This window comes from Etheostoma spectabile, unplaced genomic scaffold, assembly GCF_008692095.1.
Source record: "Etheostoma spectabile isolate EspeVRDwgs_2016 unplaced genomic scaffold, UIUC_Espe_1.0 scaffold00008276, whole genome shotgun sequence".
NCBI lineage: Eukaryota > Metazoa > Chordata > Actinopteri > Perciformes > Percidae > Etheostoma > Etheostoma spectabile.
The window spans coordinates 45,871-61,282 of NW_022603579.1; the positions used below are offsets into that span (position 1 = coordinate 45,871).

Below are 15,412 nucleotides of genomic sequence, written 5' to 3' on the forward strand. Positions count from 1 at the left end.
ATAGGTTTCCCAGACACCCTGATCAGGTGCCGAGTTGCTGCTTCACAGTTAAACAAATGTCCAACCTGGACCAGGTGTTGATGGACACACCTGTGGTGGTCGTGAAACACATCTGACCTGTGATCCACTTCCTGTCTGGTAAAAGTGTGTTTCCATCCAACGGCTTTACAGCCAATAAGAACCTGTGGTGATGACATCACCATCCAACGGCTTTACAGCCAATAAGAACCTGTGGTGATGACATCACCATGCAACGGCTTTACAGCCAATAAGAACCTGTGGTAATGACATCACCATGCAACGGATTTACAGCCAGTAAGAACCTGTGGTGATGACATCACCATGCAACGGCTTTACAGCCAATAAGAACCTGTGGTGATGACATCACCATCCAACGGCTTTACAGCCAATAAGAACCTGTGGTGATGACATCACCTTCCAATGGCTTTACAGCCAATAAGAACCTGTGGTGATGACATCATACGCTGTTTTAGGGTCAGACTGGGACATCTGATTGGTTGGAGACATTTTAAGGTGCTTCCATTCATTTACACTGAATCACACAACAGACGTCTACAGTCACATGATCAATGTGGGACAACATCACATGATCACTATGGGACAACATCACATGATCACTATGGGACAACATCACATGATCACTATGGGACAACATCACATGATCACTATGGGACAACATCACATGATCACCATGGGACAACATCACATGGTCACTATGGGACAACATCACATGATCACTATGGGACATCATCACATGATCACTATGGGACAGGCTACATAGAGCTCATGTTCCAGCTGATAGCAACATATTGAGCTATCAACACGTCGCTATGACGATGCAGATGCAACTTTTTTTATTGTCCTTCTGGCACCGCTGCAAGACTCTATTTTGAGACATGTCTTGCTGTCTGAGCGTCTTCCATTGACTCTGCAGGACGTCCCACGACTTGTCCTAACCTTTCATTCGCGAGTTCCTGATAAATTATGGCATTTCTTAGAGTTTTGCTATCTGAAATAGCCGTTGTTTTTTAGTCTTTTGTCTCCTCGTCCGTCCACCTCCATCTGTCTTTGACGCCCACCATGGTGCAGACAGAGCGGAAATACTGGGGTAAATTTAAATTAAACTTCTTAGTTTTGTGGTGGGTTGCAACCATAAAATGACCTAAAACTTAATCAACTCATTATTTATTCAGCAGATCCGGTTTCTTCAGCATTTATCACATCAGAAGAATATTGTCAAGATCAAATCGGATGAGACCAACTCATTTCCTTTGAGTCAAGATTCATCAAATTCATCAGTTTTACTGTTTCCATGAAGCATTTTTCATCAATATCACTTAATTCAGATAAAAATGTGTGGATGGAAACAGAGCTACTGTGTGCATGACCTTTGAACCGCTTCCTGTCTCTGGGGCTCAGTGATAGAGCGGTTGTTTGCCAATCAGAAGGTTGGGGGTTCAATACTGGGCCCTGCAGTCCCATGTCGAAGTGTCCCTGGGCCAGACACTGAACCCCAAGTTGCCCCCGAGTTGCCAGTGTATGAATGTGTGTGAATGGTGAATGTTTCCTGTAGATGTAAAAGCGCTTTGAGTAGTCGTTAAGACTGGAAAAGATATATAAATACACACATTTACATTTACTTCCTGTTTGTGTTTCTTTCAGGATGGAGAGAATTAAATTCAGACAGCAGAAGTTCCGCAGAGGAAAAGCTAAAATGTTGAGTTTGACCCAAGACAGCTTCCACACTGATGGTCTGTAAACAAATATCTGTTGTCATGGTAACAGTGTGGAATATGTAGCTGTCAATCACAGCAATAATAAATGTTTTTTTTCTGTTTTTAGGTCCGGAAACCAAGAAGGGTCAGCAACGGAAAAAGTGGTGGAGACCCTGGGTTAACCACACCTCCAGTGAGTCCTGTCTGTCTGTCTGTCTTTCTGTCTGACCTGTCTGTCTGTCTGTCTTTCTGACCTGTCTGTCGGCCTGTCTGTCTGTCTTTCTGTCTGACCTGTCTGTCTGTCTGTCTGACCTGTCTGTCTGTCTGTCTGAACTGTCTGTCTGTCTTTCTGTCTGTCTGTCTGTCTGTCTGTCTGCCTGCCTGTCTGACCTGTCTGTCTGCCTGTCTGACCTGTCTGTCTGTCTGTCTGAACTGTCTGCCTGTCTGTCTGACCTGTCTGTCTTTCTGTCTGACCTGTCTGTCTGTCTGTCTGAACTGTCTGTCTGTCTTTCTGTCTGACCTGTCTGTCTGTCTGTCTGTCTGCAGTGGTGAGGAGCGGTGACTACTACCTGTTTGAGACAGACAGTGAGGAAGAGGAGGAGAAGAAGGAGGAAGAAGAAGAGGAGAAGAAGGAGGAGGAGCTACCTGACAAATCAGCCTTCCAGGTGAAAGTCTCGTAAACATGTAACTGTCAAACCACCTGTCTGTAAACTGTCTGTCTGTAAACCATCTGTCTGTCTGTAAACTGTCTGTCTGTAAACCACCTGTCTGTAAACTGTCTGTCTGTAAACCATCTGTCTGTCTGTAAACTGTCTGTCTGTAAACTGTCTGTCTGTAAACCATCTGTCTGTCTGTAAACTGTCTGTCTGTAAACTGTCTGTCTGTAAACCGTCTGTTTGACTGTAAACTGTCTGTCTGTAAACTGTCTGTCTGTAAACTGTCTGTCTGTAAACCGTCTGTTTGACTGTAAACTGTCTGTCTGTAAACCATCTGTCTGTCTGTAAACTGTCTGTCTGTAAACCATCTGTCCGTAAACTGTCTGTCTGTAAACCGTCTGTCTGTCTGTAAACTGTCTGTCTGTAAACCGTCTGTCTGTCTGTAAACTGTCTGTCTGTCTGTAAACTGTCTGTCTGTAAACTGTCTGTCTGTAAACCATCTGTCCGTAAACTGTCTGTCTGTAAACTGTCTGTCTGTCTGTAAACTGTCTGTCTGTAAACCGTCTGTTTGACTGTAAACTGTCTGTCTGTAAACCGTCTGTTTGACTGTAAACTGTCTGTCTGTAAACCGTCTGTTTGACTGTAAACTGTCTGTCTGTAAACCGTCTGTTTGACTGTAAACTGTCTGTCTGTCTGTAAACCATCTGTCTGTCTGTAAACTGTCTGTCTGTAAACCATCTGTCTGTCTGTAAACTGTCTGTCTGTAAACCATCTGTCCGTAAACTGTCTGTCTGTAAACCGTCTGTCTGTCTGTAAACTGTCTGTCTGTAAACCGTCTGTCTGTCTGTAAACTGTCTGTCTGTAAACTGTCTGTCTGTCTGTAAACTGTCTGTCTGTAAACTGTCTGTCTGTAAACTGTCTGTCTGTCTGTAAACTGTCTGTCTGTCTGTAAACTGTCTGTCTGTAAACCGTCTGTTTGACTGTAAACTGTCTGTCTGTAAACCATCTGTCCGTAAACTGTCTGTCTGTAAACCGTCTGTCTGTCTGTAAACTGTCTGTCTGTAAACCGTCTGTCTGTTGGTAAACCGTCTTTCTGTCTGTAGTCCGTCTGTCTGTAAACCGTATTTCTGTCTGTATTTGTCAGTTTGTCTATCACGCCTGGATAACAGACTCCAAAACAGCAATGAGAGCTCGCAAAAACCAAAAGAAACTGTGGAAGAAAAGCTCGTCTAAACGAAGGAGTAGGAAGGAGGAGAAGAGAGAAGGTGAGGAGGGACGGAGGTCTAGAAGACAGGAGTTGTCTCGGGTGGGGTTGGTGGGGTTAGTGGTTAGATAACACATTAAAACATTGATCAGTTGTTTGGGGCTCTAGATGACTTCACAGAAATGATCACAATCCAACATACACATGTAAAAATGAAGCCGTTCAGTTGGTCCAAAGTTCTTTTGTTGCTATCGAGAGATGCTAAATGTAAAGTTAGGTGTCATCTGCATATCGTTGTAACCTTTAATCAGCTTCCACCTTTCCGGCAGCTGGAGTTATAGAAGAGGAGGAGGAGACAGAGGAGGATGAAGAAGAAGAAGAAGAAGAGGAGGAGGGTCCTGGTAGGAGGTTATCATAATATTTAGTCTGTGTGAAAGAAGAGTTACATCACGTTCTGCGTCTGTTCCTTCACACTCTAAAGTATACAATCCTTTGTATTCCTGGTGTTTTCTTTCTTTTTTCACCCTTGATGATATTAACAGAGTAACATATTGATGAAATGCTTTGTAAAAACACTCACATCATCATGACTTGGTTTCATTCATATCCATAAAATAAATTTATTATTTTTCCCATTAATCTATTTAATAAACATCTGTAGTCTCTGTTCAATAGCTGGACTTTTAGTTATTTGTATTAATAACCCAATTAAACCTAAACTTTTATTGCAAAGTTTTAAAAGTCTCAAAACTAAAGTCATTAGTAAAATGAATCCTGACTCCCTGGAGTCTCTTTGAAAACGTGGCCAGTGTCATCAGCTGATGTTGTGTGTTTCAGACACGGTGTTGCGTCGGTTTTCCAACACGATGCGGTTCTGTTGGGTTCTGCTGTCAGCTCTGCTAGACTCTCTGACTGCCTGGCTCAACGGTCTGTGTCAGGAACACATCGACATTTCCACGGTCCTCCGCATCGAGCGCTGCATGCTAACGCAGCAGGCTAAGCAGGTACATGTTCAGGACTACAGCAGGAAGTGTTAAAACTACAAGATGATGCAGGAGGCCTGCGTAGCATGGCTCTGTGTGTTGACTTGTTTTATGTAATTGTCTGTTAGGGTAATGTTCCCACCAGAGAGGCGATCCACCTTTACTACCAAGAACAGATGATGAAAAGCTCCAGTGAGTCAGGCCTGAACTACAGTACCCATGAGGCAAAGGAAACCCTGGGGGGAGCAGAGGAAACCCCGGGGGCAACAGAGGAAACCCCGGGGGCAACAGAGGAAACCCCGGGAGCAGCAGAGGAAACCCCGGGGGCAGCAGAGGAAACCCCGGGGGCAGCAGAGGAAACCCCGGGGGCAGCAGAGGAAACCCCGGGGGCAACAGAGGAAACCCCGGGAGCAGCAGAGGAAACCCCGGGGGCAGCAGAGGAAACCCCGGGGGCAGCAGAGGAAACCCTGGGGGCAACAGAGGAACCACAGGAAACTTTGGGGGCAGCCGAGGAAACCCCGGGGGCAGCAGAGGAAACCCCGGGGGCAGCAAAGGAAACCCCGGGGGCAGGAGAGGAAACCCTGGGGGCAACAGAAGAAACACAGGAAACTTTGGGGCAGCAGAGGAAACCTTGGGGGCAGCAGAGGAAACCCCGGGGGCAGCAGTAGAAAAAGAGGAAACCCCAGGGGCAGCAAAGGCTTCATCCTTGGAACTTAAACCAGAGATAGCAGCAGCAGAGAGGGACCCAGTAGGTGGAGATTGCCCAGAATGCTTTGGGACTACAAGAAACCAACAATGGCGACCCAGACTGTCCAGGATGCAGAGAGTTGAGATCTGGTCTTCTTCAGAGGAAGAGGATCCTTCTCTCAGGTCGGTCGTCCTGCAGGAACACAATCATAACAGCGGTCATCTGTTCCAACACATCATGGCAATTACATCTCTCTGTTTGAACAGTGGTGGAGACTCAAACCAGCGACTTCCTGGTGACACACAGCCGACTCAGACCAGCGCCTCCTCCCCCACGTCCCCGTCTTCCCTTCTCCTCCCCCCCTCTTACAGCCTGGCTCTGGGCCTGGACCTACAGGAGGAGAATGCTGGGGTGGGATTCAGGAGGCGAGTGCCGGTTCAGACACCAGGGGAAAGGAGTGACTTCCTGTCTGACTCGGCCTCCACTTCCTGTCTGCTGACGTTTCGCACTCAGGAGCTGACAGCCAGTGAGCTTCTAAGGAACAGGTGAGTCAGACCAAACCACATCAGCGCTGATGAAATGAGAATCGCAGGTCAGTGCTGAGTCCTAGAGATCCTTCCCTGTAACCTTTGCCTACCCTTCATTTCATATTTTAAGTAAAGCAGTATGTATTGTGAAAATAAATCTGTGGAAATAAACGTACTTAATTAATTACTGACTTTATCTAGCTAGTTATTTACTCTCTAACAGGACTTTCCACAATGTGGAGCTTGAGGTGTCAGACTGTTTCTATGCCAACCAACACCAGCTGCTCCAGCTGTGCTACGCCCTCTACAACATCCTGGCAGCCAGGTAAACTCTGCACCACAGACACCTCTCAGCACCTGTGGTGTTGCTAAGATACTCAACCAGTCCTGTTGCTAGGTCGGAGACGGTGTGTTACCTGGTCATCGTGTTGAACCACATGGTGTCTGCCAGCTGTCTGACGTTGGTACTTCCTGTTCTGGTGTTTCTGTGGGCCACGCTGTCGGTCCCCCGACCCAGTAAGACCTTCTGGATGACGGCCATCATCTACACCGAGGTAGACTCTGCAGCTGCATCCCTTTAGCAGTTAATCTATCGACGTCCAATGTGTACCAATCATTCTACCTGGTTGTGTTCTCAGGTTACTATCGTCATCAAGTATTTCTTCCAGTTTGGCTTTTTTCCATTCAACCAAAAGCTGGAGGTGGACCGGTCCAAACCGTTCCATCCCCCGAACATCCTGGGCGTGGAAAAGAAGGAAGGCTACGTCCTTTACGACCTGCTGCAGCTGCTGGCGTTGTTCTACCACCGGGCTATATTAAAGGTTAATAACACAAAATTATATATTCAATTATATTACCACCGGGCCATGCTAAAGGTTAAAACTATTAAATTATATTACCACTGAGTCATACTCAAAATAAAAACACTAACTTAGTGAATGTTCTTCTCCATAGTGCCACGGACTGTGGGACCAGAATGTTGCCATGGAGACCGACACTCTCCATCACCCTGACAACCAGCTTGACTCCACCCGCAGTGCTACCTCCATTGATGTGGCTGACTCTGCTAGCTCGCTGCGCCGGCGCGGCCGGAGACGGACGCGCTCCAGCTCCACCCAGCCGCGCTCTCCTGCAGGTAGGAACGCAAGGCAACGCAACACAATGCCACACAATGCAGCACAACGCAACCCAACACAATGCAACACAACGCAACGCAAAGCAACGCAACGCAACGCAACGCAAGGAAACGCAAGGCAACGCAACACAATGCAAAACAACGCAAGGCAACGCAACACAATACAACACAACGCTACACAACGCAAGGCAAAGCAACACTGTGCCACACAATGCAACACAACGCATTGGAACACAATGCAACACAACGCAACGCAAAGCAACGCAACGCAAAGCAACGCAACGCAAGGAAACGCAAGGCAACGCAACACAATGCAAAACAACGCAAGGCAACGCAACACAATACAACACAACGCTACACAACGCAAGGCAAAGCAACACTGTGCCACACAATGCAACACAACGCATTGGAACACAATGCAACGCAACACAACGCAATATAAAGCAATGCAAAACATGCAGCACCACGCAACACAATGCAACACAACACAGCGCAATGCAACACAATGCAACACAACACAGCGCAATGCAACACAATGCAACACATGTAACTATGCAGCACACAGGTCCTGGGGCACAGGAATCTGCCGGACTGCTTCCAGATAAGGAAGGGGGATGGATGATCTCCTTGAACACCAGTCGCATCCGGTCTAAGACATCCGGTCTAAGACATCAGGTCTAAGACATCAGGTCTAAGACATCCGGTCTAAGACATCAGGTCTAAGACATCCGGTCTAAGACATCAGGTCTAAGACATCCGGTCTAAGACATCAGGTCTAAGACATCCGGTCTAAGACATAGCCTGTTGTGTGTGAAAAGTCATTTTTAGCACCTATACCATTGCACATTCAGATTTGTTGTTTGCAGTGTGTGAAAAGTTATGTTTAGTGCCTATATGATGCACATTTTTATTTTTTGTTTGTAATAAAATATAAATTTGTAATATTTAAACTTACAAATTGTTGGCTCTGTCTTCACTTCTTTGACGGTGTAACCCCCCCCCCCCTTTTTGGCCTTTGGGAACAGACGCCTGAACATCAGTTTCCCCTTGGCTGTCTTCCGTTGTGGCTGCAAGATACAACCTAAAACAAAAAACATAACTTTTGTAACATAACTGTATTACCTTTTACACACACCAAGCAACATACTCCAGTTAACTCACAGCAAAAGCAATTGCTAAACCTCTAGGCTGTGCCAAAGCTGGACTCTAACCAGTGTTGGGACCAGGGCCTTACAGTTAGACCAGTTTAAATCTGAAGTGGTTTACAGTTAGACGGCCGGCCATTAGGCCTGATGTCTCTAGACTATTGCTCATGTCTCACTCCTTCACTGAACAAAACCAGTTTCTGCAGACAGTTTGTCCCCCATTCACATTTGCCTTTTCTAAAGACTTGTTTTGTTGAATGATGAAGTTCACAGGGAGTGTACATACCTGCAAAAGACATCTTCAACACACAGTCTAGCATTCTGTCATACCTTTTGATACAAACACATTCCTACCTATTGTCCAAATTATTTTCCCCGAGATGCCACACTCGGAGCATCTGTTTGGCAAACTGCATCTTTTGTGTCTTGTCGTTCTTGTGATAACAAAAAAAAAAAAATGCAAATCAATACATTGCCGTCTATATACACACCGTTTTCACGAGATTGACTCGATATCATATGAAATGATAACGTTTCCAGTTCTGTTGTCGAAGCAAACGGGATGCTATAGCTAGCTAGCTAGCTGAGTAATGTTACAGCTTAGCGCTAGCTAGCAAACAAACTATCAGGATTCTACTCAGCTGCAGTTAGCTTTCTTGCTGAAATACAATAAAAATGAACCTGACAAAGTGGACCAACATGCATGGTGAACTATAGATGGAGCTACATGACAACACGGGGTATTTATTCGAATGGAACAGTTAGGAAAATGAAACGTTAGCCCCTTTGCCATTACAGTTGATCAACACACATTCAGCCTATGCTAGCTACAGGATACGTTAGCATTGCTAATGTTACTGTTAGCGACAAAATCATACTTACAGCTTGATGTTGGGATGAACATACAGTCGGAACAGCAACAGCAGCTTAGCAAATCCTGCTTTAAATTGTCCGAAGTTTTGAAAACTGTCTTTGGGGGAACAGTTCACAGGGATCTCCTTATAAACAGCAACTATGCCCGTTGAGTGGTTGCTTCCTTGGGAAGACTATGTGAAGTGTCTCTGTTCCCTGTACAGCCTGGAACTCTGCATTTACGACCCTGGTTCATTGTCATTATCCTGGGAAATATTCCAAACTTTCTTCTTAGTAAATCCCGTCAAAGTACACAAGCAGCGTTCTCAGTCGGACATCTAATTGACCTAACGCTAGCTGCATTAGGAGCTGGTCTCAGGTCAGTGGCCTGTGTGTAGATGTTGGGGCTGGACCGTTCTCCTTATTTGTCCATGGGCGTGGCAAAGCTAATGGTTCTGAGATCCTGGTGTCATCTTTTAGCTTTGTTGGGATTCGCCCGTTTTCAGCGGCAGTTTCAAAATGTGGGATTTTCAGAGGAAAGGCATGTCGATGGGATTTTGAGCTTCTATGTATGTCCTATTTACCCACCGAACTGTTGTTATTCACATATGACAGGGTAAAATCGGTTTTGCATTCTATCACCCCTTTAAGAAAAGACATAAGCCTGTTGTTGTTTTGGAGCTTTGCTGTCTCTCTACTTGTGGATTGTCTGTTGTTAGGGAGTATCTGCATCGAGTGGTAGGACAGGGGACACTGTGTCCTGGACCTGGAGAAGAGGGACAACATTGACTAATGAATGCATTAATGTGGAAGTCCTGTTGATGTCTTCCTTGTCATCTTCATGTTGTTGTCAGGCAGCATGTGTTCCAGGTCTCAGCCCCCCGGCAGGTTGGATCTGCTGCTGGAGAAACTGCGAGAGCTTTCCATCAGAGCCAAGAAGCACTCTATTAGCAGGTATGCTAACTCTAACGCTGGCCACTGTCCAGGGACACACCTGGTTGGGTGACTCTTGTTTCACCTAGGAACTGGAGGACAATGAGGTTATTGTCTGCTAAACAAGGCAAGAGAAACCAATCTCAAAGTACCTAAATATTGATAATGTATAAGTAGTCCAGAGGGCCGTATTATTTTTTTGAACTTGATTTTGTATTATTCCAGTAATGATTTCAGTGTTTTTGTCTGGGACGGCAGATGGAAATGATCTTGTATCATTTTATGAAAATATTCAAGATCTAAAGTTTGATTAAACTCTCTCTCTGCTAGGTGCATGTCTCTTTACCATCCGGTCCTTCAGTTCTTCAGAGCTCTCGTCCAACCAGAATACAGCGCCGTCACTGATGTTTACGTCCTCATGTTCCTCGCCGACACCATCGACTTCATCATCATCGTCTTCGGCTTCTGGGCTTTCGGAGTAAAGTTTTATTTCCTGACTGCATCACATGACGTTTCACAGCGAACTGACTTTATTTCCTTTAATGGACTCAGTTTCACTCAGTTTCACTCTTTCATTTAGTTTCACTCTGTGTCACTCTGTTTCTTTCTGTTATTTTCCCAGAAACACTCTGCAGCTGCTGACATCACTTCCTCCCTCTCAGAAGACCAAGTTCCTGAAGCTTTCCTGGTGATGGTTCTGATCCAGTTTGGTACGTCTGTCTGTCCCGATGTCTCTTCACCTGTTTGTCTGTCTGTCTTTCTGTCTGTCTGTTGTTTGTGTGTCTGTCTGTCAGTCTGTCGGTTGTTTGTGAGTCTTTCTGTCTGTCTACCTGTCTTTCCAAATGTCTCTTCACCTGTCTGTCTGTCTGTCTGTTTCCCTTTTGTCTGTCTGTTTGCTCAGATGTCTCACTGTCCCCCTGTCGGTCCCTCCGTCTGTCTGCAGGCACCATGGTGATAGACAGGGCTCTGTATTTGAGGAAGACAGTTTTGGGCAAGTTGGTCTTCCAGGTGATTTTGGTTTTTGGAATTCACTTCTGGATGTTCTTCATCCTGCCGACGGTCACCGAGAGGTATAATATATATATATATATATATATATATATATATATATATATATATATATATAAATATTATCTATTTATAATATAATAATCATAACTGTTAGAAAGAGAGGTACGGTAAATTAAAATAACATAACATCATAATTATAACTGTCTAAGAAAGAGAGGTCTGACTGATCAAAATGTTCAATATAATAATATTTAAACTCAGATACATTTAGATTTAATCATTTATTTTTATGTATTCCTGTCTGCCTGTCTCTCTCTCCAGACGGTTTAACCAGAACCTGGTGGCCCAGCTCTGGTACTTTGTGAAGTGTGTGTACTTCGGTCTATCGGCCTATCAGATCCGGTCTGGGTACCCGACTCGGGTTCTGGGAAACTTCCTGACCAAGAGCTACAACTACCTGAACCTCTTCCTGTTCCAGGGGTGAGTCCAGACTATTAGCCTAGCTTAGCATAAAGGCCCAGACCTACTCTGTCTGTATAGTGTCCTGAGATATCTTCTGTTATAAAATTTAACTGTACTGTACTGTTAGCCTAGCCTAGCTTAGCTTAGCATGAAGGCCTATACCAGCTCTATCTGTATACTGTACTGAGACAATATCTTTTAGAAAAGTGAATTGAACTGTACTGTTAGCCTAGCCCAGCTTAGCATAAAGGCCTAGACTTACTATGTCTGTATAGTGTACTGAGATAACTTCTGTTATACAATTGAGTTGAACTGTACTGTTAGCCTAGCCTAGCTTAGCACAAAGGCCCAGACTTACTCTGTCTGTATAGTGTACTGAGATAACTTTTGTTATAAAATTGAGTTGAACTGTTAGCCTAAGTCTGTCTCGACGTGTCTTTCTCTCGACCTGTCTGTCTGTCTCCCTACTTGTCCATCTGTCCCTGGACCTGTCTGTCTCTTGACCTGTCTGTCTTTCCCTGGACCTGTCTGTGGATAGTTTCCGTCTGGTCCCCTTCCTGACGGAGCTCCGGGCGGTGATGGACTGGGTCTGGACGGACACCACCCTGTCTCTGTCCTCCTGGATCTGTGTGGAGGATGTGTATGCTCACTGCTTTGTCCTGAAGTGTTGGAGGGAATCTGAGAAGGTTTGTGTCTGTCTGTCTGTCTGTACAGTGGGGTTTGAAAGTTTGGTCCCCCCAGGTAAAACTTTATGTAAATGTTCACGAAGAAGCCAAGAAAAGATGGAAAAATCTCCAAAAGGCATCACATGTCAGATTAGACATTTGTATAATATGTCACAAAAAGTTAGATTTTATTTCCATCATTTACACTTTCAAAATAACAGGAAACAAAAAAATGGCATCTGTAAAAGTTTGGGCCCCCTGATGAGTTTCAAGCATGCCCCCCCGCCCCTTTGGAAAGCTGAGACCTGACAGTGTCATGGATTGTTCTCAATCATCGTCTGGAAAGACCAAGTGATGTCAATCTTAAGGTTTTAAATGCCCAGACTCCTCTGACCCCCCCCCCCCCAACAATCAGCACCCTGGCCCAGACTCATCTGACCCCCCCCCAACAATCAGCACCATTTTTTTTTTATTATTAATCCTTTATTTAACCAGGAAGTCCCATTGAGATTCAGAATCTCTTTTACAAGAGAGACCTGGCCAAGGTAGCAGCCAAATCACAACACATACATAAACACCAGTTACATTTTCAAGGTAAAAAGTACAAAGTACAAATGTTAAAAGACACAGTTAGACTCTCAAGAAAAACAAGAACATGTCTCCATCACAACCTTCCTTACAATAGTTTTAAATTCATTAATGGACATAAGGGTTTCTAACTTTAGTACTTTCTGTAGATTATTCCCCCCCCAAGGTGCTGAATAATAGAAAGCAGTTCTTCCTAATTCGGTTGCAACTCGTGGCACGTTAAACAGCAACCACTTTGAAGAGCGTAGCTGAAGGTACCTGAGCAGACAGAGAGGAGATTACAGAGGTACAGTGGAAGTTTGCCAAGTATAGCTTTATAAATAAAGATTTACCAGTGTTGTTGTCTACGAATTTTAAGTGATGTCCAACCAACTAAATCATAAAGAATGCAGTGATGGGTGAGGGACTTTGTATTAGTTATGAATCGTAGTGATGCATGGTAAACTGAATCAACATGACGCAAGATGGATGATGCGGCATGCATGTACAATATATCTCCATAATCAATTACAGACAGAAAAGTAGCTTCCACAAGTTTCTTCTTAGCACTAAAAGTAAAACAAGATTTGTTTCTAAAATAAAAGCCAAGCTTTACTTTAAGTTTCTTGACCAAAGCAATAATATGTTCATTGAAGGAGAGCTTATCATCTATCCATATCCCCAAGTACTTATATGAAGACACTCTGTCAATTGATTTCCCATCTAAGGACAAGAGGCCATAATTGTCAAGTAGCTGTTTTCGACCATGGATTTCTCTAAGCAGTTGTCTAGGAAACTGAAACTGAAAATAGTTGACGCTCCCAAAGCAGGAGAAGAAGAAGAAGATAGCAAAGGGTTTTCAGATGCCAATCTCCTCTGTTGGGAATGGAATTAAGAAATGGCCGTCATCAGGAACAGTGGAAGTTAAAGATCTGGAAGACCAAGAACCATATCAGAACTGCTCGCAGGATTGGGAGAAAAGCAAGTCCAGACCCACATTAGACTGCCCGATCCATCCAGAAAGACCTGGAGACACTGCAGTTGGTACATCAGTCCACTATAAAAAGAGATACTCGTATAGACATGGTCTTAATGGAAGTGTCATCAGAAGAAAACCTCTTCTATGTCCTCACCACAAACATCATGAACATATAGACAAGCCTGATGCAAGTTTCACCTACGTAATATTGCAAAAATCAGGAATATCCTGTCTAAAAATGATGCAGAAAAACTAGTCCATGCATTTGTTACTTCTAGGCTGGATTACTGCAATTCTTTATTATCAGGCTGCTCGAAGACGTCCATAAAGACTCTACAGCTGATCCAGAATGCTGCGGCACGGGTTCTGACAGGAACCAGGAAAAGAGACCACATCTCTCCTGTTTTAGCTTCTCTGCATCGGCTTCCTGTAAAATCCAGAATAGAATTTAAAATCCTTCTTCTCACCTACAAAGCTCTTCATGGTCAGGCTCCATCTTATCTTAAAGAGCTCATAGTACCTTACAACCCTGCGAGAGCACTACGCTCCCAGAATGCAGGGTTACTGGTGGTTCCTAGAGTCTCTAAAAGTAGAACGGGAGCCAGAGCCTTCAGCTATCAGGCTCCTCTCCTGTGGAACCAGGTTCCAGTTTGGGTCCAGGAGGCAGACACCGTCTCCACATTTAAGAGTAGGCTTAAGACTTTCCTTTTTGATAAAGCTTATTGTTAGGGCATAGAATTGAATATTGTTAGGGAGTGAGGAGTCGCAGCGTCCGCCTAACCCGGCCCACCTGCTTCTCGTCATAGTTGTCAGATTTATCTATCATATAATCAAGAATATAATAAAACTAGAGGGAGACTTGGCATACAGCCCGATCCGGTTGGGGAGAGTTCTAGCCCGACCGGGCTCCTCTCTTTACCCTGTGTCTCCTAGTTATGCTGTAATAGTTTTAGACAGCTGGGGACTTCCTTCGACACACTGATCTCCTCTCTCCTCCATCTTTCTATCCTTCCATTTATGTGCATCCATGTCCCAGAAATGCGTGTTACTAACCTAGCTCTGGGGAGTCATTCCCCGGAGTCCTTATGTTCTTTTTCCCCAGCATGTTCCCTCGGATCAGAGAGGCTCCAAAATCAGGAAAGCAGCTGTTGCTATAGTCCCGCTACACGTTCTGCGATGCCATGTTCATACAAGGGATTAACTGCAGGGGGCCCAAACTTTTTCTGTTATTTTGAAAGTGTAAATTATGGAAATAAAATCTAACTTTTTGTGACATATTATACGCATGTCTAGTCTGTCATTTAATGCCTTTTGGAGATTTTTCCATCTTTTCTTGGCTTTTTTATGCACATAAATACACATTTTTACCTAGGGGGCCCAAACTTTCGAATCCCACTGTATATGTCTGTATATGTATATGTTTATGTTTGTATGTGTATGTATATGTCTGTATATGTACAGTATATGTCTGTTTATGTCTGTATCTGTATATGTCTATATATGTATATGTCTGTACATGTATTCATTTTTGCGATAAATTGCGATTAATCAGGGAAATTATGCAATTAATCGCAATTAAAACTTTTAATCGCTGCCCAGCTCTAAATCATCTCATCTGTATACTGTACGTAGGTATGTGACTGTATGTGGATGTATTTGTATTTTGCCTTTTTGTGTGTATTTGTACACAGAGGTACCCTCAGCCTCGCGGCCGGAAGAAGAAGCGTGTTGTGAAGTACGGGATGGGGGGTCTGATCGTTCTGCTGCTGATCTGCATCGTCTGGTTTCCGCTGCTCTTCATGTCGCTCATTAAGTCTGTCGCCGGGGTTGTGAACAAACCGCTCGACGTCTCTCTGACCATCACCCTGG

The 15,412-nt window shown here is 44.4% G+C and overlaps 1 protein-coding gene across 1 annotated transcript in view; it reads left to right on the forward strand.

Moving 5' to 3' along the window:
• The window catches only part of LOC116678833 (piezo-type mechanosensitive ion channel component 2-like), a gene marked incomplete at its 3' end in the record, with an annotated part of 48,888 nt that extends 33,476 nt beyond the window's left edge, over nucleotides 1-15,412 (forward strand). The window contains 19 exon segments of the mRNA XM_032508558.1: nucleotides 1,684-1,772; nucleotides 1,864-1,929; nucleotides 2,283-2,401; nucleotides 3,537-3,657; nucleotides 3,926-3,997; nucleotides 4,434-4,600; nucleotides 4,708-5,243; nucleotides 5,534-5,812; nucleotides 6,018-6,119; nucleotides 6,192-6,348; nucleotides 6,433-6,615; nucleotides 6,749-6,929; nucleotides 9,781-9,880; nucleotides 10,190-10,337; nucleotides 10,482-10,569; nucleotides 10,803-10,929; nucleotides 11,192-11,350; nucleotides 11,871-12,018; nucleotides 15,235-15,412. Coding sequence (XP_032364449.1) covers nucleotides 1,684-1,772; nucleotides 1,864-1,929; nucleotides 2,283-2,401; nucleotides 3,537-3,657; nucleotides 3,926-3,997; nucleotides 4,434-4,600; nucleotides 4,708-5,243; nucleotides 5,534-5,812; nucleotides 6,018-6,119; nucleotides 6,192-6,348; nucleotides 6,433-6,615; nucleotides 6,749-6,929; nucleotides 9,781-9,880; nucleotides 10,190-10,337; nucleotides 10,482-10,569; nucleotides 10,803-10,929; nucleotides 11,192-11,350; nucleotides 11,871-12,018; nucleotides 15,235-15,412 — 3,020 coding nt within the window.